The sequence below is a fragment of the Helianthus annuus genome, chromosome 3, assembly GCF_002127325.2.
Source record: "Helianthus annuus cultivar XRQ/B chromosome 3, HanXRQr2.0-SUNRISE, whole genome shotgun sequence".
NCBI lineage: Eukaryota > Viridiplantae > Streptophyta > Magnoliopsida > Asterales > Asteraceae > Helianthus > Helianthus annuus.
Genome location: NC_035435.2, coordinates 111,738,921 through 111,764,133, shown reverse-complemented (window position 1 = coordinate 111,764,133; position 25,213 = coordinate 111,738,921). Strand labels below are relative to the sequence as shown.

The 25,213-nt window shown below is 40.0% G+C and overlaps 1 protein-coding gene across 1 annotated transcript; it reads right to left on the bottom strand.

The window, feature by feature from the left end:
* Window positions 1-16,998: 16,998 nt before the first annotated feature.
* LOC110927934 (EG45-like domain containing protein) lies at window positions 16,999-17,872 on the bottom strand. The gene is made up of 3 exons (XM_035987938.1): window positions 17,697-17,872; window positions 17,306-17,588; window positions 16,999-17,206 (listed from the first exon to the last, which is right to left on the bottom strand). Exons 1-3 carry the CDS (start codon window positions 17,800-17,802, stop codon window positions 17,200-17,202), a joined length of 396 nt encoding a protein of 131 aa, XP_035843831.1. The 5' UTR covers window positions 17,803-17,872; the 3' UTR covers window positions 16,999-17,199.
* Window positions 17,873-25,213: the final 7,341 nt, after the last annotated feature.

Here is a 25,213-nt window from a genome sequence, read left to right as displayed (position 1 = left end):
CTATACTACGTCCACGATGGGTGCACTTGCCCATATGTGTGTTTAGTGTTAGTGAATATCGTGTTTTATAAATTTAAAACTTGGCTAAAAGTGTAAAAAAGGGCTTAAATATACATCAAAATTATATTACACTACACGCACATCAAGTTTTTGGCGCCGTTGCCGGGGACACAAGGATTTTAAGAAAGCTTAAAATCGACGGCCTAATCAGTTTTTCAAAACCTTTTTAAAACGCGCGCATTTTTCTGCATTTTAGTTTAGTTTTGCATTTACAGTAGCCTGAACACGGGGCCGTGCTCACTGAACACGCCCCCGTGCTGCATATTTTTAGAGTAGATACCCAGATACAGAGTCTGAACACGGGGCCGTGCTCACTGAACACGCCCCCGTGCTCAACGTGACCAGTAACTTTAATTAAAACGCCCAGATACAGACCCTGAACACGGGGCCGTGTTCACCCAACACGGGGCCGTGTCCAGCTTCTGTTTCCGTCTTATTTTTGTTTTCTGGTCCCGAGACTCAGTTGTGATCTGTTGAGTGATTCTTATGGATCAATACTCAAGAGGTTACAACTACACCTATGATGAGGATGATTATAGGGGTAATTATTGCACTAATTGTCGTAACGCACGCTCAGTTCAATATAATACTTCATATCAACCATCCAATTCATACAACCATTATGAGGAGCCCAGGTACGAGCCATCAACTTCATACACATCCTATGAAGACCAAAGGTATGAACCTCCTCCCTCATACTCATATTTTGATGAACCAAGGTATGAGCCTTCATACTCATACTTTGAAGATTCAAGGTATGAGCCACCACCTTCATACTCTTATTATGAGGAACCATGGCGTGAACAACCCACCTCATATGAGTACTATGAAGAACAAAGTTTCGACCCTTATCCATCATATACTTACAATGAAGAACAATGGTGTGAACCATCTACTTCATATGAGTATTACGAGGAACCAAGGATCGAACAACCGGATTCAAGCTTTGAGGATCCAAATTTTTTTTCTCTCACCGAAGTAACTAATAGGATATTGGAAAAACTTAAAACTATCGAACGTTATATAAAAGAATCTCGCGCAAGGGAAGAGGAATCCCGCGCAAGAGAAGAATTAAAAATTGATAATAACGTAGAGGTAGTTGAAAGTGTAAGAATGGAAGAACAAGAAAGTGAAAAACCGACACATGAGTTAAACAACGAAAAAGGTGAGTCCGATAATGTTAAAATTCAAGAAGAGACTAGTTTTGAGGAAATTATTCTCTTGTCACCTACTTTCGAAAATCATTGTTTAATAACCCCTCATGCTAAGTTTTTAAAAGAGTTAAACACTAGTGCTAAAATCAAAGACTTAGTAAGTGTTAAGTTAACTAATGATCAAACCTCGCTAATAAAAGAAGATCCTTTTGAAATTAACATTACACCGGTTCCATGTTTCTTTCAAAATTCATTTATTAGCAATATCACCATCGATAAGGATCTTTGTGTTAACATAATGCCTAACTACATTTTTGAAAAATTAAGTGTTAGTGATTTTACTCCACTTCAAATACCCATTTTTCTATCCAATCGGAAAGTAATAAAATCAATCGGTGTAGTTGAAGATGTTTTGGTTCAAACAAATCAAATGGTAATCCCAACCGACTTCGTCATCCTAGATGACGCCCCCTTAGTCTTGGGAAAACCTTTTGTACAAACTCATAGAGCTTTGAAAAACCGGAAATTCAACAATCTACCTCTTTAATTAGGGGCATTCAAAAGGAGCATAGATCTTGAGCGCTCAATGAAATATCCTTTTGGCAACAATGACCCCCTAATTGAAGATGAAGCTGAACCACCCGATACAACCAACGAAGAGGACCACTTTGTCGAGGAAGAGATAGCCATAGAACAAACCTTTAAGGTTCTTGATATAGATGAGCCACAAAATAAGGTGTCTTCTAAAGACCCACCCATTAAGCTCAAAGAACTTCCTAAAGGTTTGGAATATGCTTTTCTAGGCAAAGAAGGTAGTTTACCCGTAATTATTTCATCTAAATTAAGTAATATAGAAAAAGAGAAATTAGTTAACCTACTTAAAAAACACAAAAACGCGATCGCTTGGAAGCTTGCAGATATTAAAGGAATAAGCCCTTCCATGTGCACGCACAAAATTTTAATGAATGATGACTACAAGACGGTAATTCAACCACAACGAAGAGTGAACCCCAATGTTCAAGAAGTGGTTAAGAATGAAGTCATCAAACTACTCGACGCCGGACTAATCTACCCTATCTCCGATAGCCCGTGGGTAAGTCCCGTTCAAGTAGTCCCAAAGAAAGGAGGTATGACGGTAATAACTAGCGAGAAAAATGAATTAATACCAACGAGAACCGTCACAGGATGGAGAGTCTGTATAGATTATAGGCGATTAAATGAAGCGACTAGGAAAGACCACTTTCCTTTGCCCTTCATTGATCCAATGTTAGAAAGATTATCCGGTCATAAATTTTATTGTTTCTTAGATGGTTTTTCAGGTTACTTTCAAATACCGATAGCACCAGAAGACCAAGAGAAAACAACTTTCACATGTCCCTACGGAACTTTTGCATATCGACGCATGCCATTCGGTCTATGTAATGCGCCTGCAACATTCCAACATTGTATGGTCGCCATTTTCCATGATATGATCGAAAAGACAATGGAAGTCTTCATGGATGACTTTTCCATCTTTGGAGACTCATATGACCAATGCCTCGATAATCTTGAACGAATGCTATCCCGATGTGAGGAAACTAACCTCGCCCTTAACTGGGAAAAATGCCATTTCATGGTAACAGAGGGAATAGTACTCGGTCACAAAATCTCAAGCGAAGGAATGGAAGTTGATCGAGCAAAAATAGAGACTATTTCTCGATTACCTCCTCCATCCTCCGTGCGAGCAATCAGAAGTTTCCTAGGACATGCCGGATTTTATAGAAGGTTTATCAAAGACTTTTCAAAAATTTCAAGGCCTCTAACAAAATTACTTGAAAAAGATGCACCCTTCATCTTTGACAAGGAATGCAATCAAGCATTTCTAACCCTCAAGGAAATGCTAGTCAATGCACCTATCATGATAGCGCCAGATTGGAAATTTCCTTTCGAAATCATGTGCGATGCAAGTGACTTCGCTGTTGGAGCAGTCTTGGGACAAAGAAAAGAAAAACATTTCCACCCAATTTATTATGCTAGTAAAACTCTTAATGATGCGCAAGAAAATTATACAACTACAGAAAAAGAATTACTAGCGGTGGTATTTGCTTTTGATAAATTTCGTTCTTATCTTGTTCTTTCTAAAACAATAGTCTATACAGACCATGCAGCCATCAGGTACCTCTTCAAGAAGCAAGACGCAAAACCCCGTTTGATAAGATGGATTCTACTCCTCCAAGAATTCGACATTGAAATCAAGGACAAAAGAGGAGCAGAAAACACTGCTGCAGATCATCTCTCACGCTTAGAAGACCCAGCTTTGGAGACAACCAGAGACGAGCAAATCAACGAGAAATTTCCCACGGAATCCTTGGAAATGATGGAAAGTAGACAAGAACCATGGTATGCCGACTACGCTAATTTCTTAGCTAGCGGTATAGTCACCAAAGGATGGCCACATCATCAAAGAAAAAAATTCTTTGCTGATGTAAAGCATTACTTTTGGGAAAACCCCTATCTTTTCAAAATGTGTGCCGACCAGCTCATCCGAAGGTGTGTCTATGGTAATGAAGCACGAAGAATTCTCCATCATTGTCATGAAGGTCCATACGGAGGACATCATGGTGCCGCAAGTACCGCACGAAAGGTATTTGATTCAGGATTTTACTGGCCGACCATTTACAAGGATGCACAAAACCTTGTAAAGACATGTGATGCCTGCCAAAGATCAGGTAATATTTCTTCCAAAAACGAAATGCCTCAAAATGGCATTCTCGTCTGTGAAATCTTTGATGTGTGGGGACTCGATTTCATGGGACCTTTCCCACCTTCAAAGGGAAACAAATATATACTTGTGGCAGTCGATTACTTGTCTAAATGGGCAGAGGCCGAGGCTCTTCCAACAAATGATGGAAGAGTAGTGGTAAAATTTCTGAAAAAGTTGTTCTCTCGTTTCGGGACACCAAAGGCTTTGATAAGTGATAGAGGTACCCATTTTTGCAATCATCAACTCGAAAAAATATTAACAAGGTATGGGGTCTATCACCGGGTCTCAACGGCATATCATCCTCAAACAAATGGGCAAGCCGAAGTGACTAATCGAGGTTTAAAACGAATACTTGAAAAAACCGTAGGAATAAATAAAAAAGAATGGGCCGACAAATTAGACGACGCTTTATGGGCTTTTCGAACTGCATATAAAACCACTATAGGCACAACCCCATATAAACTCGTCTATGGAAAAAGTTGTCACTTGCCAGTAGAAATAGCTCACAAAGCCTACTGGGCAATAAAAAACGTAAACTTAGATTTGGAAAATGCCGGTAAAAATCGATTTTGTCAAATAAACGAATTAGACGAACTTATGAATTATGCATATTCTAACTCCGAAATTTATAAAGAAAGAATGAAAAATTTGCATGATAAATATATTAAATCTAATGAATTTCGGGTTGGAGACCAAGTTCTATTGTTTAATTCACGACTTCGATTATTTCCTGGTAAGTTAAAATCTAGGTGGTCAGGACCTTTTTCCGTCACCCATGTTTTTCCACACGGTGCAGTAGAAATTAAAACTCGAAATGGGACACCATTTAAAGTCAATGGCCAACGGCTGAAACTCTACCGAGGATCCATTGAGGATGAGGAAGAGGAGATCTCACTTCAGACGGTTAACGAATAAACTCGTACCCGACATGTTACAGGTAAGTGTACGTTTAAAAACCGGTAAATCGTCTAACCATTTTTCGGAAATAAGGGGCATGCACACGAGCACATAAAAAAAAAAACTTTGCTCGGCACGGGGCCGTGTCCGCTGGACACGGGGCCGTGTCGAGGCGACTGTCGGGATAAAACCCTCTTTTCCTATCAGTTACACCATTCCACACGCCCCGTTTAGCCGAAAACTCTCTGGTTTGAGGCGATTTTCTGCAGTTTTTCTACGTCACCACCGAATCTAACAACGTCAAGGTATGATTCTATCTTCATTAGTAGTTAGATTAGTTACTTGCATGTAGTTAAAACATCAAAAATTGGGGAAAAATCTAGGGTTCTTCATGTTCATCCGGATCGAACTCAAAATTTTTGATGAAATTTGTTAGTAGTAGTTTAGATTAGAGTAGTAGAAAGTAAATAAGCATGTATTGTTGATAGATTTGTCCGATTTCCAAATAAAACCCCAAACCCTTGTTCTTGAACCAAAAAACACGAAATTGAAAGGGTAAGCGGTTTGTTTTGGGAAAAATGACACTTAGGGTTTCATTTTCGGGGGAAACCGCTACTATTGGGCAAAAAATTTTCAGGTTTTCGAAACCGGGACGAAAAATGGAATTTTTGGGTTACAGACGCCTGGACACGGGGCCGTGTCCGCTGAACACGGGGCCGTGTCCAGCCCACTGTTTGCAGTTTCACTCTGATTTTCCTTGTTTCGTACTAACTTTTTATGTATTCTTTTCAGATGTCGAAATTCACAAGGTTTAACGCAAATGAACTGGACGCTAGGGCACGGTACGAGGGTCTACAAACAAGACCGGAAGAGTACCCAAGGCGGGCGTGTACTGATTTGCTAACCATGGTGAACCAACTTGACCGCTTCAACAACATTGTGAGGGGTCCACTGCATGTCGCATTGACCACCCGACTACGGTCGGTACATCAATGCACGATGGAGTTCTACAGCACCTTCATTTTCAACTCGAGGCGCGAACCGTTTGACCATGAGGCGGTCGAATTTCGATGTGGAGGGACCACGTTTAGAACCTCCATGGCACAGTTTGGAGCCATCATTGGGCTATATAGTGAAGAGGAAGCGGGGAATGAAGAGAATACAGGGGGATTACGAGACTTGGATGCAACTGAACGCCAAGCCGCATGGGCTCAAATAGGTGAAGGAATCTACAACCCGAGCAGCACCAAAAGTACCAAACTGAGGGACCCGCTATACCGATACATCCACAGGCTCCTATCGTACTCGCTGAACCAATGCCACAACAGTAGTGGCGTTGTTGGGTTGAAAGATTTGGTTGTCCTTCACTGCATCCACAACCAGAAGCCTCTAGATGTTCCGTACCTCCTACTGCGAAACATGCACCTAAACCGCCTTGCTCATGCTCCTACACCGATCTTCTTCGGAGGATGGGTGTACCGTCTTTTCAAGCACTTCACGAATATCCCAAGGTCCTTCGAAAGGAGTCCATGGTCGGGACGGGTCGATTATCACATTTGCCGATCCATGAACTTGCTTTACGAAGCGGAGGACGGGACGGTGAGCTTTCAGAGAACGCAAGGCTATGCATGGAACCCGCAAGAGGCTCTAGTTCTTCATGCACCACATCCCCATTTTCAGTATCCACCCCAAGGCAATGCGGGCCAATCCTCCTCTCAAGGAGGTGGTTTTCCTAACTTTCAAAGTTTACATGATCTTTTGCAGGAAAACCTCATGTGCACAAGGAACACCTACAATCTTGCCAACAACACACACCACCGGGTTGGAGCTATCGAACGCAACATTAACGATATACAAGATGATATCGGTAACATCCGGGAGTACATGGCGAGGCACGGGGGTGGAGGTGATGGTAGTGATGAAGACATGGAGTAGGAGGCTTGGAGGAACAAGGGGCTGGTTGGTGATGAGCCCACAGGTTTAAGTGCCCTTCTATCTATCAAACAATTCATGGCCTGCGTGCCATTTGTCGAACAATTTACTTTCTCTAACTACTTTTTATCTTTGTTTTATTTTTACTTTGTGTTTGGATGATGCTTGACGATGGTAATTTAGGATGGTTTGTGCTTGTTTGGTTGGTATTTAGTGTTTAAACAGGTGCAATGCAAGGGTTAGAGTGCTAAACATTAGCACTTGCAGCCCCATGATGGAGAAACCGGGAGACAAAACCTATTTTTCAGGCTAACAGACTGTCCACACGGGGACGTGTCCAGCCGACACGCCCCCGTGTTCATCTCCCAGATCTGCTGTTTGGCTACTGACCTGCAATTTTTTGCCAGACACGAGGTCGTGTCCAGCCGACACGCCCCCGTGTTCACCTTCTGTAAGTTATCGTTACTGGCAGTTCACCACGGGGTCGTGTCCAATGGGCACGGGGCCGTGTCCAGACTGCCAGTAACATAAACCTTTGCTTTTAAATCCACTTTTACACATTCTAATCAACCAAAAACATTATTTTTGGACACATTGAGGACAATGTGTAATTTAAGTGTGGGGGGATGCTAAAAACCTTGAAATTTTGCAAAATCCTAAACACAAGCCTTACACAAAACTCTATTGGAACCGCTAAACACCCCAAATTTTTTCAAAAACTTTTTCATTTTTTTATTTACTTGTCTTAGTTTAAGTTGGGAATAACAAGTTCTAAAAAGGTTATATTTTTACAAGTTTACAACCGATAGCGTCGTGATAAAAAAAAGAACCAACATAAGAAAATTATGAAACGGTATAACAAGTCTAGTTAAAAATTCGATTATATATGCTTGGTCACATTAAAAACCCATTCCCACAAAAGTGAGTTTTGAGCCTTTATTGAGCATAAAAATACACATATTTAGATTAAATGCTCATTTTTCGTTTCTTGTGTGAATAGCCGCTCGGTCCTTATAAATCTAGAACTTGCCACGACGATACATTCCCGGTCCTTACCAACTTAAACCCAAGTAAGTAAATGATGGAGGCATTAGGACTAACCATTTTTTTCAAAACCATTATTTTTCATTTTTTTTACCTACCCAAAATCCCCCTAGATAGCCCCTTTGAGCCTAAACCTTTCATTTCATTACCCCAAAACCCTTTTTACCCACCAAAAACCTTTTTATTTTTTTCACCCTTTATTTTAGTAACAAGCCCGCTTTTTCGTAAACTCACCTTTTTATGTGACGATTAAAAAAAAAATTGATGATGAAGTCAAAAACAAACAAAAGCTATAAAAGCTTGTTTGGAGAAATACTTCAAAATAAAAAGTCACTAAAAACAAGGTACTTCACGAAAACCGACGCTTGTTACGATTTTCGCCCTTTTTTACTAACCACTAACCAACCACCCACCTTTAACCCAAGCCTAACCCTTCACCCCAAAAGTCCTCTTGATATTTACAAAGGTAAAAAGTTAAAAAGGAGGAGGATTGATTGCTTGGCAAGCCTATGGAAGACGTAAGTTCCGTGCCGCTCTCGAGTGATTCACTAAAATATACACCTTCGGCCGAGTGTTGAGTGATCTCCCGTGAGGTATGTGAACTTGTATATAAATGGAATTTTAATAAGGCATGCTATGCCCAAATAAGTAATTCATCTTATGAAACGTTCAAAATAAATCATAACGAATAGGATTGTAAATAAATAAAAATAAAACCTATAAAAACCTTGGATTCCCGACACTCTAGGACAAGCTAAAAAACTTCTCTTCTACCTATTCCATTTGGGAGTGTAAGCCACATTTAAAGAGTTTTGCTTGAGGACAAGCAAAAGTTCAAGTGTGGGGGTATTTGATGTGTGTAAAATGCAACATATAAATCACATCAATTAAGGCATAAAACTAACCCTTTTTAAGTACTAATGTTGGAAAAAGAGTGTTTTTATCTTCCTTTTGTATTTTCAGGATGAAATGAGCTCAAAATCACAAAAGAAGCAAAAAGACAACTAATTCTACCATAAATACAAGAAAAGGAACAAAAGTGGACTGCCCGGACCCTCAACGGCACCTCCCAAGGCAAAGGAGAAGAAACAGAGTCTGAACACGCCCCGTGTCCAGCGAACACGGGGGCGTGCCCAGGAAGCAGCAGAAACGACAAACCAGTAGAAGCTTCCATTGCCCACCACGGGGCCGTGTCCAGCGAGCACGGGGGCGTGGTGAAAGTACAGCAGGCGCATTAATTGTAATTCGCAATTACAATTAATGAAGTGAGAGAATGTCAGACGGGCACGGGGCCGTGTCCAGCCTTCTGTTCAGCCTATAAATAGAGGAGCTTGGCTTCATTCTCTCTCATCCCTTGGCACACCACCTCTCTCACACTTCATCCACCACCCACCACCACCATAACACCATCATCCACCACCATCATCCATTGTCCATCGTAGAGTGTGTGAGTCGTCTCGGGATCCAAGATTGATCGTAAGAGTTCTTGACAATCAAGGCCATGTTTGCCTAAGTCTCTTACATCACTTGGTGAAGACAAGTGTTTAGTATAATACTTTTTATTTTTAATCTTTTGCACTTTTTATTTGGTTTTGTATTAATGACTTTAATAACTAGTTACTTATGTTGAAGGTGATCTTTCCTTATCGTTTGTCCGTGGTGTCTTGGCATTATTTTACTGTCTATATAAAATAAAAGATTTTCACCATTCATATCGCCACGGTCTATATGGAGGTATGTTGGCTACCTGGTCGGGGGTTAAGGGAACGGTTTGGTAAGGGTCTTGCCCTTGTTCAGCGTTTAGAGGTCCTGCTTGGGACCTGGGTCAAATTTAGTAGGATCTCCTTCAATGCCCATAGGTATTGGATGGCGGGGATCCAAACTCTTTGACCCCCTCATAAGTTAACTACTATTAATACTATAACCCGGCTATTTAGGACTGTATCCCTGCTGACTCAGACTACTTAGCCGAGGGTAACGTCACCGCCAAAAGCGGGGCCTACCACAATTTGCATTAATAACTTAATTCATTATCTTTCAATAATCCGACCCTTTAGGATTGTATCCTTGCTGACTCAAACTACTGGGTTGAGGGTAACGTCGCCTTCAAAAGAGGGGCCTACTACAATAACTAAGATAATCTCTTAAACAAGTGCAAAAGTGCGAAAATAATCAAAGGTTATACTAATACACGTGTCGGATCCAAGTGATTCATCTTGTCTATCTGTTTTTATTTTATTTTTATTTTAAGCATTTAGTTAGTTTTTATTTTTCTTAGTTTAAAACATTTTTCTCACTTTTTGATTTGATTAGACGTTGAGGATAAACCGGTATTAAAAGCTCTTGTGTCGTTGGACGACCTCGGTATCTTACCAACACTATACTACGTCCACGATGGGTGCACTTGCCCATATGTGTGTTTAGTGTTAGTGAATATCGTGTTTTATAAATTTAAAACTTGGCTAAAAGTGTAAAAAAGGGCTTAAATATACATCAAAATTATATTACACTACACGCACATCAGTGAAATCAAAGGGAACGGACAAAATCGAAACATTTGAAAACAAATCTAACTTAGATTTTGTTAAACAAGCAACAATTTTGAAAAGAAATGAACCAAACAGTTCGAAACCTAGTACCTCGGGATCACAAAGTTCATCATCGGCAAGACGATCACATGATACTTCGGGGTTTGTTGAACGAAGATCATGTTTTGAATGTGGTACAATTGGACATATAATTTGAAATTGTTCATATCTTCATAAACAAAAAGGCAAAGTTGATGATCCCCGTGACAAAACTGACCGCAAGTGATCTGTTTCTGTAAAACAAGATCCCCGCCTTGTAAAAGAAAGGGAAAAGAAACAGAAACGGCAACAGGTCAAGAAAATTGAAAAGGCGATTAAAACCGATGTGGTTAACAAAACATCTGTCTGTCAAACCAGAAAATTCAAAAACTTCTGACAACCATGAAGTTAAAATTTTAAAGAATAACACTGGTAAAACAAAACAGACCTGGAAACCAAAAACGGTTAATGAATCAGGGGGACCATCACAATTTACGAATCATCAAAGAAAACAAGTAATTGTTGTTGATGAAAATGGAAGACCCAAGACCACAATGGCTTGGGTCCCCATCTCCAACTAATCAATTGAGTTCATGTGCAGGGTGTTTCAGGAGGAACTATCAGTAGTCATTGGATTGTTGATAGTGGGGCATCCAGGCACATGACGGGCGACATGAAGCTTCTCTACGACGTCAAATCTATTAGAGGAGGTAAGGGCGGATATATTACGGGTGAAGGAATGATATCCAACGGGATTGTCAGCTTTGATAAGATCAACTTTGTGCAACAACTTGATCACAATCTTCTCAGAGTTTCTCAAATCTGTGACAAGCAGTTCTCACTACACTTTGATGCTAATGGATGTTATGTGCTGAAGCCGGGCTTCAAAATTCCAAAAGAATGGATTCTCTTGTCAGCTCCAAGGATAAATGACTTGTATGTTCTTGATATGAGCCAAGCTATTACTACGTCTGCACAAGCAACATGTTTCGTTTCCAAAGCCACAGAAAAAGACTCAATCTCTTGGCACAGACGAATGGGTCACATTCACTTACGCAAAATGAATCATTTGGTATCAAATGAATTGGTGAATGGTGTTCCTCTTAAAAACTTCCATCTTCAAGACGTCTGTGTTTCGTGCCAAAAAGGAAAACAAACGAAGAAGCGACACCCTACTAAGAAAATCAACACAGTGGCAGTTCCTCTTGAACGTTTGCACATGGATTTGTTCGGTCCTGTCAAGCACAAAAGCATTCGGAATGATCAATATTGCCTCGTGATAACTGATGATTATTCAAGATTTTCTTGGGTGGCGTTCATGGCACACAAGAGTGAAACCTTTGGTATTATCAAAAACTTGATCATTCAGATTGAGAATTTGTATAAGTTGAAGGTTAGGCGAATACGTAGCGACAATGGTACTAAATTTAAAAATCATGCCATGACGGAGTTTTGCACTTCAAAAGGTATTCTTCATGAATTTAGTGCAGCTTATACTCCTCAACAGAATGGCGTCGCTGAACGTAAGAACCGCACATTGATCGAGACTACTAGGACAATGTTAGCAGAGTCACAATTGCCGATTCCATTCTGGACTGAAGCTGTGGCCTCTGCATGTTATACGTTGAACCGAGTCCTTACAGTTAAAAGGCACAACAAGACCTGTTTTGAGCTTCTTCACAAACGGAAACCAGATTTGTCATATCTTGAACCGTTTGGAGCTCCATGTACAATAATCGATCCTAATGGACAGTTTGGGGCAAAAGCAATTGAGGGATACTTTCTTGGGTATGCCACCCCGAACTTAAGAGTCTGGAATCTAGAGACTAAAAGGGTCGAGGAATGGTCTGAGGTCAGAGTACAAAGGCACACATTGCCAGTCAAATGTCTGGTCAGCCATGGATGTTTGAGTACGATGACTTTTTCAATTCGATCAATGTTGAAGCAGTTGAAGAAAATGCTGCGGCAAGGATGTTTTTCGAGAGTGACAATGCAACAGGTTCACCGGTGGTTCGTCCAATTCTTGTCAATCAAGAACCATCTTCGGTGAACAATAATGCTCTCGACAATGAGGATTTTCACGATGCTGCTGAATTGAACGAATCTTCAGAGGATGGTGAATTTTTAGATGCAGATCAAGAAGCTCCAACAACAGCAGTTCATGGTACTTCAGAGGGTACTCCTCCAGTGGATGCCCCCAGAACAGCTGAAGCTACTGCATCATCCTCTTCGTCAATTCCGGGCATTGATTTAGTTGTTGATCTCAATTTCAACAATCTGGGTATAAATATTCCAGTTCTAGATAATCCAGAAACAAGGATTCACAATACCCATCCTCAACAAAACATCATCGGAAATGTGCAGAGTGGCATTCAAACAAGAAACATGTTGCGGAACAACAACAATGCAGGACTGTATGCAGCTATTCGAGAATCCGGGCAACAAAATGTTTGGTCTTTCGCGTGTTATGTCTCACAGGAAGAGCCAAGAACTTGGAAAGAAGCTATGAAAGATAACTCTTGGGTGGAAGCAATGCAGGAAGAACTGCAACAGTTCCAGAAGCTAGGTGTCTGGAAACTCGTAAAGAAACCTGCTGGATACAAGAAGATTGGTACCCGTTGGGTGTTTAAATGCAAAAAGGATGACCGTGTAGTAGTTATCCGAAACAAAGCAAGATTAGTCGTTCAAGGTTTTCGTCAGATTGAAGGGATCAACTACAACGAAGTCTATGCACCTGTTGCACGTCTGGAAGCAATTCGGATCTTTTTGGCTTATGCCTCATTCAAAGGATTCAAGGTTTACCAGATGGACGTCAAAAGTGCATTCTTACATGGTGTGGTTGAAGAAGAGGTGTACGTCGAACAGCCTCCAGGTTTTGAAGATCTTATCCATCCCGATCGGGTTTGGTTGCTCAACAAAGCTCTCTATGGTCTACATCAAGCACCGCGAGCTTGGTATGCAACCTTATCTAATTATCTGCTGGAGAATGGTTTTCGCAGAGGTCTTATCGACTGTACTCGCTTCATCAAAGAACAAGATGGAGATCTTCTTCTGGTACAGGTATACGTTGATGATATTATTTTTGGTTCTACTAATGATGTTTTGTGTAGGAATTTCGAGCGCATTATGAAGGATAAATTCGAGATGAGTGCTATGGGGGAAATGACCTTCTTCTTGGGCCTACAAGTGCAACAAACTGAGTCTGGGATATTCATCCATCAGACTAAATATGTTGGTGACATCTTGAGCCGGTTCCAGATGTCTGATGCAACGCCCATTGGTACCCCATTGCCACAAAATCACGGAATTACTCCAGACTTGAAGGGTGAAGCTGTTAGCCCCTCATACTACCGCGCGATGATCGGATCCCATATGTACCTCACAGCATCAAGGCCAGATATAATGTACCCAACGTGCCTTCTTGCCAGATATCAAGTCAACCCGAAGGCCTCACATCTTGCAGCTGTCAAAAGGATTTTTCGTTATTTGAAGGGTTGCCCTGACACCGGTCTATGGTACCCTAGGGATAATAACTTTGACTTGATCGCTTTCAGTGATTCTGATTTTGGCGGATGCAAAATCGACGGCAAATCCACAACGGCTGGATGTCAGTTTTTAGGAAATCGCCTAGTCACATGGCAGTGCAAGAAGCAGACTTGTGTCGCTACATCAACATGCGAAGCTGAATACATTGCTGCCTCAAGCTGTTGCTCCCAAGTTCTTTGGATCCAACAACAATTACGCGACTACGGTTTTGAATTTCTAACTACTCCTATTTACGTTGATAATTCCGCTGCACTACAGATCACTAGAAATCCTGTGCAGCATTCAAAGACCAAACACATCGAAATCAAGTATCACTTCATACGTGATTGCTTTGAGAAAAGACTAATCGATGTTGTTAAGGTCCACACAGATGACCAACGTGCCGACCTTTTTACCAAAGCATTTAACAAATCAAGATTTGACTTTTTATTATTGGTAAACGGCATTAAGGTCAAGCAAGAGTAAAACCAACATCGGAGAATCATTTTTGTAAATACCCTTGTGTTTTAAATTTGTCTTAGTTTATTGATTTTAGGGGGAGTAAATCCAAAATTTGAAAATACAAAAACATCGAAAAATTTCAAAAACACAAAAACAATAGAAAAACAAAAATGAGTTTCCTGGCGAGCAAAAGAGAATATGATAGTACATCAGTGGTCTATCCAAACCTCTTTAAACCTTAATTGAAAAACGATAAGCAGCTCTATATAAGATGTATCGGTAGGCTCACAATCATTTTAAAGTGTGCAGGGTGATATAAATCTTAAATCGACTGAAGACCAGGTGGGAACCATTCATTGGCATATGGTCTTAGTACCAAAATTTCGTTTGATAGATTGCCGAGATTCTGAGATATTCGGTCTTTATGCTGCTTATCTTCTGGGTATCATGGTTGTATCTTTTACCGAAAAATAACGGGGACGCAAGTCTAGATCTTCCATGATACTATACATACGTGTACATACTGCATACGACCTCAATAAGTAATAAACAATCACATGCCCAAACAAAATAAGTGATAATATATCACATTTATCCGGGAGTCAAGTTCGTCTCTCTGTTGTACGAAAGTACTGACCTGTTCACGGACTTGCTCCTGTGCCCTCATGCATATGAAAATCAAGTTCCTCATCAATAAGTGATTCTATCACATAGGGCTTGTTTTCAAATCAAAATAAGTGAGAATCTCACATCATATACGGTCAAACAGATGATAATCGGTATACTCACCGGTAAGATGAACCCTCGTGCATACCTTGATACGGGAATGTGTCGTGATGTGGATGAACACCGGTCGGTAAGTATAAATCATACCTTAACGTATCTCCTCGCCATGATTACATCTGATAAGTTGAGCTTATGTGGACGACAATACCGATAATTGTTATAGGATGCTTATCTAAATGTTAACTAACTGAACAACAAGAGCGTTTTGGTATGACCGTACACTGATATGATTCTCTTACCCGTGAAACTCGCAAAAAGAATGTCTGTATATATTTATTTACTGCTTTCAGTCTTTACATTTGAAATATTCAAAAATACCAAAAAGATTTTAGGTGTGTTTTAATATAAACTTTCTAAAAGCCAAAAAGATTTTATTTCTATCTTATTTTCGATGGTACGATGTTGGAGCTCGAGTCTTCGTTACCTGAAACCTGAATGAAAACCGAATCGACTAAATCTTCATAAACTGTCGAAATTTGCAAGTTTTGAAAGTTAGAAACTAAAATTGATAAATTTATTAAACTTTCAAGCTGTCGGACGGTGTTTGATTGAAATATGGTCATACGTGTGTCACTTGTTTATACTAACTATATTCCAAGCAGTTGTTCTCATTACGCGTTTAGATTTCTTGCATGTGCAGATTCTAAAGGCAAGGAGAACATGGTCGATGACAAGCTTCGGAATGAAGACACGACGTGAAGACACTCAAGTGATGAAGATGATCGAGTTACCGCTGACCATCATCAACACCACAAGGATCTCAAGTCCTGAAGATCAAGTCTTTCACGAGCATAACTCAAGGGGGAGCTTATGTTAAGGGGGAGTTTGTCAACACACTTCCTACATGAAACGGGGAGTTTGTTGATACACTTTCTGCTTTCAAGACGTGAAGACTTTGAAGATCCTCCGACATAGAAGACATGAAAGGCGAATCTCGCGAGTAGCGTCCAAGGGGGAGTTTGTTGATGCATGTTTGTGGACGCGACTCGACGCGACTCGAGTTGACACATGTTGACTCGTGCAATGGCTTTCCTCCGTCATGTACAAGATCAACAATCATGGGCCCAAGATGCATAAAGGACTTTGATTAAGTGCATGGGCTGAAACAAGACAAGATACAATACTTGGGCTTAACCATCTCGGCGAAACACAATTGGGCCTAAACCCATGAACGACGAAACAAGCATATGGTCGACGAAACTGAACTGTTTCGTCGACTTGTTCCATTTCGTCGCTTGTTTTCATTTGATTCGTCAATGATGCTGTGTTTCGCCAAGCCCAAGCCTGTTTTGTGGTGCTGTGACTATAAATAGTCAGTCAATCTTCAATCTCTGGATAACATAAGGTAGAACACAGAGAGACAAGAACAGAGAGCACACACACACGAGAGAACTTAGAGAGTTTATAGAATACATCTGTAAACATTGAGCTTGTAACTGATCTTTTCATACGTATTAATACAGAGGTGTTAATCGGTGAATATTGTGTGTTGTTTTATTGTGTGTTCTATCTTGGTTTGCCTTTCCGGTTGGATTCCGCACAACCGGGTTGGTTTGTACACAAGGATTAGGCGACTAGATCCTTCTAGCCGGACCTACACAACTATATTCGAATTCAGATTTCATTCCATTCTATGAAACGAACACACCTACATTTCAAAGCAAATTTCAATTCCTATGCAAATTCAAATTTCATTACATTCCATGAAACGAATGCTATCCGGCGGATTGTGATTGAAACTAACAAACAACATAAGTCTAACAGTTTAGTTACTATCCATTTACATGGCACAAGTAGGATCATGTTTTCATCAGTTTGTCATTCAAGGTGGAGGTCAAGATTTATTTTTAAGAAGATGCACCTTTGATTCATGATGTAACAACTAACGTACAACAAAACAAAGAGATACACTAAACATCAAAACAAAATGACAATTAGAAGTTGAAATGAATGGAAATGCCTCTAAATCCCAGTCAGTAGAGTTATTAAAGATCTCTGAATCGAATGCAACTGCAGTGATACTTCTTCCTCACACCCTGGTGCACACAAAATATGAACAAATTGTTGTGAAAAAGGAATTTTGAGCGATTGATCAAAAGAAAAGGGAGTCAATGAATAGTTAATTGGTCACGTACTCTTGGTAAGAGATTTTGATTCCTCCAGCTCTTGGATCCGCGATGATAGAAAAAGCTTCGTGTGACAAGTCAAGGTCGCCCTTGCAGCCAGGTGGCGGGCAAAAATCGGTGATCATTACGTTCACTGTGGGGGTGTCGGTACAAGGGTGTGGTACGCCTTGGTTGGTTGCACCTGTGCAAGTCACTTGAAAGTTTTTCCCGCAAGCAGCTCCACCTTGCCATAAATCTTGGTTCGCAGCTGCTATCATAACTCCTTGATCTTGGAACCCAAAACAAGCTGATGCTGTAATCACAAAATAAACTTGTTATGATCACTAAATAAGAGGTTGATACCTTCCATAATATTGATTATATATGTATGTGTGTGCGCATGATTGTGTTTATGGATTACGCAGGTATGGAGGATCATTGATGGTTCCAATCCCACTTTCAGACGACCCAAAACATAAAAGGCTCATAACCACAAGAATGCAAGCGTATATTCTTATGGATGCCATTGAAGTTAAAAGGTTATATCTACTGTGTTAAAAGTATGGTATTACGTAAATGCTTAGAGAGAGCTATAGACTATAGAGACTAAGCTTGTGTGATGATTTTGAGTGGAAGAGATGGTTATTTATACTAGACTAGTGCATCTCATATCAAGTTGATTATTGGAATAAAATCGCAAAAAGCAAAAAAAAAAAAAAAAAAAAAAAAAAAAAAAAAAAAAAAAAGAGCCCTTACGGCAAGTGGGTACATTGTATCTTGCAAAGATATATTCTATAAAGAGCCAAAGAGAGAGAAGATTTTTAATAATTTGTATTTGACATTTGCAAGAAAGGAAACAAATAAACTGCAGGCCTATCAAAAGATATGCAAACAATGTAATCAGTTTACACAAGAATTTGTTCCTTTGTCCTGAAAACTACAAAAAAATTTCCTTTTTGTATTTCCAGAGATTTATCAGATTAAAAGCTTATTATGTTTCAAACAATGTAATACAAGAAGTCGCCTCCTAGAAGCCAATCATGTTTCAAAAACCTACTATAAAAGCTTATCAATCTCCTCGACTGCCTTGGAAAAAAAAAAGAAAATATTATGGTATGCATTTGTAATACGGACTACTATACTTAATTTTTCTTACACTTTTGCAACGGTAATTACTTTTCTGGGCTGCCAAATTGTTTCATATAGTTTCAATTGTACCGAAATGGTACCCTCACTATCAGATATTCCAAACATGATCGATGATACTCAAAGCTAGGGGCGTCCATCTTGTCCGGTTAATAGGTTTCAGGATTGTGGGTTGAATTTTTCAACCATTTAACCCAACCCATATTTTTATATGTACTCAGGTCATGTCATGTCGAACCCACTTAAAATCGTTTTGTGTTTCATGGTTGACCGGTTTGTTGTTCATTTGTAAATGAGTAATGCCTAATCACTTAGTAACACTTTAAACAATTATAGTATTTTATTTTGCGTATATAATATATGAACGCTACAAGTTACACACAACGGATATATTTTTTTCCAGCTTAATCAAGGTTTATTTTAACACCAAAAATTGTGTTACTATAAGGAGAAATAGTCTCTGATTTCATCTTAATAACAAATTATTTCTTAAAAGAAGGTTTCACAACCTAGTTATATTATCTTTTAGTTGGATTTAATTTCCTGGTTATATTACCCCTTTCTAGTTGTAAGTTGCGTATAAATCACAAAATGACCAGGTTATACCACATAAAGTGTCTGATTTCGTCTTACAAACAAGATTATATTCGTTAAAAGACAAGGTTTCACAGCCTAGTTACATTATCTTTTAATTATAACTTTTGTATAAATAACATAAAATGTTTTTCCATAAATCTCGTAAATTATTATGACGCCATACCAACCTTTTCAGTTTATTTATCTCTATAATTTGCCTACAAATCAATTGTATAATTGATGACTGTTGTTAGGGTCAATAAAAAACCTAATTAAACTATGTATATAGTGTAAGTAGGGTATCGTACGAGGAATTTGTGGTTAGCGTTAAAGAAAATTAATTAAAACAAAACTATCTAAATTGGGGGTTTGTTTGTCGTTTTAAAAGAAAACACGATTTGTCACGGAAAGTGTTATCAAGATGAGAAGAAATAACCTCCACCCGGAATCCCGAATACCCGTTTTAATATAAAAATCCGTTTTCTGATTCAAAACACCACATAGACATGGCCTCGGAATTAATGAACTTGATTAGTTAATAGGGATAGTTTTTAAGATTCACTATGCAACCTAATAACCCGTTTGTTTGTATCAACTACCCACCGATTTACTAACCCGCTAACAACGCAAGGAAGTTGCCAATACGCTTAATAAACGACAAGTAATTCAAACACAAGAAACGTTTACCAATAATCCAACACAAGTGGTCAAGCTGTACCAGTTTACAAGAATCAGAAAAACAAAAAATTATATCAAACCGTGTATACGTTCATCCGGGTAGAAGTTACGAGTGGTTTAGCCGCGCATATTGTTCTTTGCCGCTTCGGTTGTCATCCCTATTAGGTTAGACTTCATAAACTAGCTTGAAAGATGAAGAGTAAGTCTGAATTTCGTCCCTTGTCTCCCTCTCCACGGCTGATGTCGGCTGTGTATTTATTTAGAATCCAAAAAATTGTTGTGGAATCAAGCCCAAGCCCACTTTGAAACCAAAAGCCCAACACATGACAGAATATTATCTCATATGAATGATGATATATGTTGATTAGAAATAAAATGCCTCCCACGTGAGTTAAAGTTGTTGCCTCAAGTCCCTTGGTGTGCATGTATATTGAGTCTGCCCTCTTGTGCCGTCCAAAACATAGCCCACATTCACATATACTTCAATCTTTGTTTCTTACATGTACACACATAGCAATGTAGAACATTTAGTATATGAACTTAAAACATCCATGTGGTGCAGTGGTGCGTGTTGTCTTTGTTTAACCTTGTAGACCCGGGTTTGATCCCTGTGGTCTATAGGTTTTATATATTTTCGAAAATGTGAAAATATAGTGCACTAATTTGTTGTCATTAGCGACTTGGAAACCAACAAACCACAACGCCAAGAAAATCATCCAGCCTAAGAGTCGCTGTTCTCGTGGACCTGTCGGTGGCTCGACGAAGTGGTGCCTGCCGGTTTAGCGAGTTAGGCCGCCATATTCTCCGGCTTGACCTTCTCCCTAACCCGGCTTTCGAGCCTTCCATTCGCCGTTGGAGGTCCTCTCCTTGTTGTTGTTTTTTAGTTGTGTCCCGTTTTCCCCCGCTGCCCGGTAATCGCTATTGTGTGCTCGACGGAGTGTACCTGCATTGCATCTGGATAGAGTACGAGGTTTAATCGATAGGCTCATTGTAGCATATCTGGATCTAACCTTTTATCCTATCCGGGTTCCTGTTGCTCCCATTCGCCGCTTAGGATTCCCGTGGTTTTTATTATCAGCTATGACGATTGACGGAGGGGGGAGCCTGATAATGGAGGTCCGTGGTCCAATGTGCAATACCGAAGGAACACCAGAGGCAGAGGAGATGGTGTAGAGTGGACCTTTCTGGTTCAAAATATCGCTGATAAAGTTTCAAGGAATATACTATGGAGGGCTTTTCAACCATTTGGCTTTGTCTCGGATGTATACGTGGCTCGGAAAAGAGATACTAAGGGGAAGTGTTTTGGTTTTGTCCGTTATGTTGGTGTAGTGGACATGAAGGAGACACTAGCATCCATGAACACAGTGAAGCTGTTTGGTTTAAAAGTTACTATTTCATTGGCCAAATATGATAAAGACCATAATAAGATTAAATATGACCCGAAATTCTTGGGTCGGTGTGTATGGAGGCCAAAGGAGAGGAACCAAGAGTACATGAAGGAAGACAATGGTAATAACTATGGTGAGCAGCCCCCTACGAATAATAGTGTGCCTGACTGTGGACCAGCAGTTCAGCCGGTTAATCAAGATGGAAGATCTTATGCTGAGGCACTAAAAGGTAACACATCGGGGACGAGTCATGGGGCTAAGGTGGTTACGGTTGGGGGGAAAGGCTCTCTGTACCCCCTTCACTGTATAGGTAGGTCTGTTTTGGGTCTTGCCAAAGATGTTATGTCTATTGGTAAAATGAAAAAGGTTATCGAAGCTGAAGGTATGAATGAAGTTGGTTTGTCCTATGTTGGTGGTGTAACTTATATCCTTACTTTTAGAGATAAGGTGACAGCCAAATCGTGTATGGAGTTGCATTCTGGTTTCTTTAATTCAATTTTCTCTAAGTTTCAATTATGGAATGGTGAGGATATTCCTTATAGTAGCCTGGTGACCCTGAATATTACTGGAGTACCATTCGTCATACGTGACAATTCCCTGTTTGATAACATCGGTGGAATGTTCGGGGATGTTGTGCAAAAGTCATATTCTCATGGCAGGAGGAAGTTAATTCGACTGGTTCGGTGAAGATTATAACCCCTCAACCGCCCATAATTGAAGAAGCGGTGGTGATCAAGTGGAATAATAAACGATTGTTTGTTGGGTGACGTAGTGTGCTGGATATTGATGAGGTATCGATTCTGGGTTCTCAGGATTCGGACTCAGAATCATGTTCGGAGTCGGATGAGGATTCGAAAGATTTGCATGATTTTGAGGAGGGGGATATCAGGCAGAATTTGAATGATGATGGTCGTCGGCAAGAAGGTGATCAGAATAATGACCGTCCTGATAATGCTCCGATGGGGAATGAAATGCCGCTGGAAGACCAGGAGTCGATGGAAGAGCATTGGTCTCCTGTAGTTAATGCTGGTGGTAATTTGGAAACTTTGCATGTGGACTTGTTTGGGGAGCCGCATGACGGCGGTTTAAATGAGGTTCTAGAAGGGAATTTAGATGTTTCTAATAATAATAATAATAATGATAGTGATAGTGATAGTGATAGTGATAGTGATAGTGATAGTGATAGTGATAGTGATAGTGATAGTGATAGTGATAGTGATAGTGATAGTGATAGTGATAGTGATAGTGATAGTGATAGTGATAGTGATAGTGATAGTGATAGTGATAGTGATAGTGATAGTGATAGTGATAGTGATAGTGATAGTGATAGTGATAGTGATAGTGATAGTGATAATGATAATGATAATACTAATACTAATACTAATAATAATAATAATACTAATACTACTACTAATAATAATAATAATAATAATAATAATAATAATAATAATAATAATAATAATAATAATAATACTAATAATAATAATACTACTAGTACTAGTACTGGTGGTGGTGGTGGTGGTCGTGGTGGTCGTGGTCGTAGTCGTGGTGGTCGTGGTGGTCGTGGTGGTAGTGGTGGTAGTGGTGGTAGTGGTGGTAGTGGTGGTAGTGGTGGTAGTGGTGTGGTAGTGGTGTGGTAGTGGTCGTGGTAGTGGTAGTGGTAGTGGTCGTGGTAGTCGTAGTCGTAGTCGTGGTCGTGGTCGTGGTCGTGGTCGTAGTCGTAGTCGTAGTCGTAGTCGTAGTCGTAGTCGTAGTCGTAGTCGTGTAGTAGTGGTAGTGGTAGTGGTAGTGGTAGTGGTAGTGGTAGTGGTAGAGGTAGTGGTAGTGGTAGTGGTAGTGGTAGTGGTAGTGGTAGTGGTAGTGTAGTGGTAGTGGTAGTGGTAGTGGTAGTGGTAGTGGTAGTGGTAGTGGTAGTGGTAGTGGTAGTGGTGGTGGGCCTATTTTGGTTAATATGGAAGACAATAATGTTGGGCCTAATGTTGGTCAGACAAATGAGGGCCCAACTCCGATTTCAAACTTGGGGAAGAGAAATAGGGATAATTGTAGCCCACCATCAATTGGGTCAACTCAGGGACCCACTCACAGGTTGTTTAATCAAGCTGGTAGATCCAATATGGAGCCAATAGATCTGAATACCCCTAGTCGGGAGAATTCTGGAAGTACGATAGTGGTAAATGGGTCGGATCTTCCTCAAGCTGATTCAGCGGTCCATGATGATATCCAAGGGGTGGGTGTGGGGTCTGGTTCAAACACACCCGATCCTCAGTGTGTGATTACTGATGAGGTCCAGGAAACGATCAGAATTGGGGCTTCAATCGGGGTAGATCTTAACGGCTTCGCTCATGAAACAGAGAAGCTTGTTGCTGAAGAAGGTGTTACAAACGGTTCTCGATGAATTGCATTTTCGTTAATTTAAGGGGGGTTCGGAGCAGTCGAAAATCGGATTGGATCCGTGGTCTTAAAACAAGTTATGGTATCCATTTTCTTGCAATTCAGGAAACAAAACTTCAAGATTCTGTGTCTTTTATGTTTCATCAATTCTGGGGAAAAGCGGAATACAAAATAGCAGTGGTAAACTCACAAGGCAGATCAGGAGGGCTGGCATGTTTATGGTGCCCATCTATTTTCAGGTGCGTTGATGTAATTCATAACAGGTTTTTATTGTTGTGTCGGGATTCCTTGTACCATCTGGTTGTAGAATTAATTATATGAATGTGTATGCTCCAAATGAGGCAGTAAGTAGACGTGCACTTTGGGCGGAGATATTGGGTGTTAGGAATTCGGTACAAGGTTTATGGGTTATGATGGGTGATTTTAATGAAGTTCGAAATGCTAGTGAGCGAATGATTCAGATTTGTAGATTTGTTGAAGCTAATGCTGATGCGTTCAATCAATTTGTCCTCTCGGCTGGCTTGGTGGAATATAACATGGGGGGGAAGTTTTACTTATATCTCGGATAACAGTAAAAAGCTTAGTAAATTGGATCGTTTCCTGGTGTGTTTGGGTTTTAGGGAGCAATGGCCTAATGCTACGGTTCTGGCGTTAAACAGGGTAACGTCTGACCATCGGCCTATCGTCCTATCTACTGTTCAGTCGGATTTGGGTATATACCTTTTCGGTTTTTTAACTCTTGGTTCGAATACTCGGGTTTTCTTGAATTTGTGCTACAGCAGTGTCATTTGTTTTCTTTTTCGGGGCCGGCAGACCTTGCACTTGCTATTAAATTGCGGTGGTTAAAAAATAAAATCAAAGCTTGGATGAAAGTGGAAAAGGTTAATAAGGAGGGTATTATGGGGAGAAAAAAGGAGATTGGCTAGTATTGAAAGTATGGCAGAAGAAAGAATGCTTTTGGATGGTGAGTTGGCTGAAAGAGCGGAATGTAGAAACTATATGGCGGAATTTGACAGGATCAAACAGTTAGATCTTAGACAGAAATCCAAAACAAAATGAGCTTTAGAAGGTGAAGAAAATTCTGCTTATTTCCACCATATTATAAACTCTAACATCAGCACGAATAGACTGAATAGCTTTATGATTGATGGTGTGTGGATTACGAATCCTCTCTCTATTAAGGAATCTTTGTTTTCGTTCTTTGCCCACCAGTTTACGGAACCAATGTCTGTCAGACCGGAACTGGTATGACCCAACTTGGGTGCTATTTCGGATTTTGAGGCTTCTATGTTGGATAGTCCGTTTTCATTGGAGGAAATAAAAGCAGCTGTGTGGGATTGTGATGGGGATCGTGCACCAGGTCCGAATGGATTTAATTTTATATTCATTAAATGGTGTTGGTCAGACATTCAGGAGGATTTGGTTCAGTTGTTCAATAAATTTTATGAAGATGGCTCTATCAATCAGTGTTGTACGTCCTCTTTTATTGCTTTGATTCCAAAAATTAAAGATCTGGTGATTCCAGCTGCTGATTTTAGACCAATTAGCCTAATTGGGGTAATTAACAAAGTTATTTCCAAGGTTCTAGTTAATCGATTAAAAGGAGTGATAGGAATTTGATTTCGGAGCAGCAGTCTGCTTTCCTGGCACGAAGAAATATTACGGATGGTCCACTAATTCTCAATGAAGTCTTCAGCTAGTTGAAGAAATCTAGGCGTAGTGGGATGTTTTTTAAAGTGGATATTAGTAAGGCGTATAA

Bases quoted from the DNA above. Each gene is read 5' to 3' on its own strand.
- LOC110927934 (XM_035987938.1), bottom strand. From the start codon at position 17,802: ATGGCATCCATAAGAATATACGCTTGCATTCTTGTGGTTATGAGCCTT. The intron at 17,589-17,696 runs GTAATCCATAAA...TTGTGATTACAG, and splicing joins CAATGATCCTCCATACCTGC to CATCAGCTTGTTTTGGGTTC.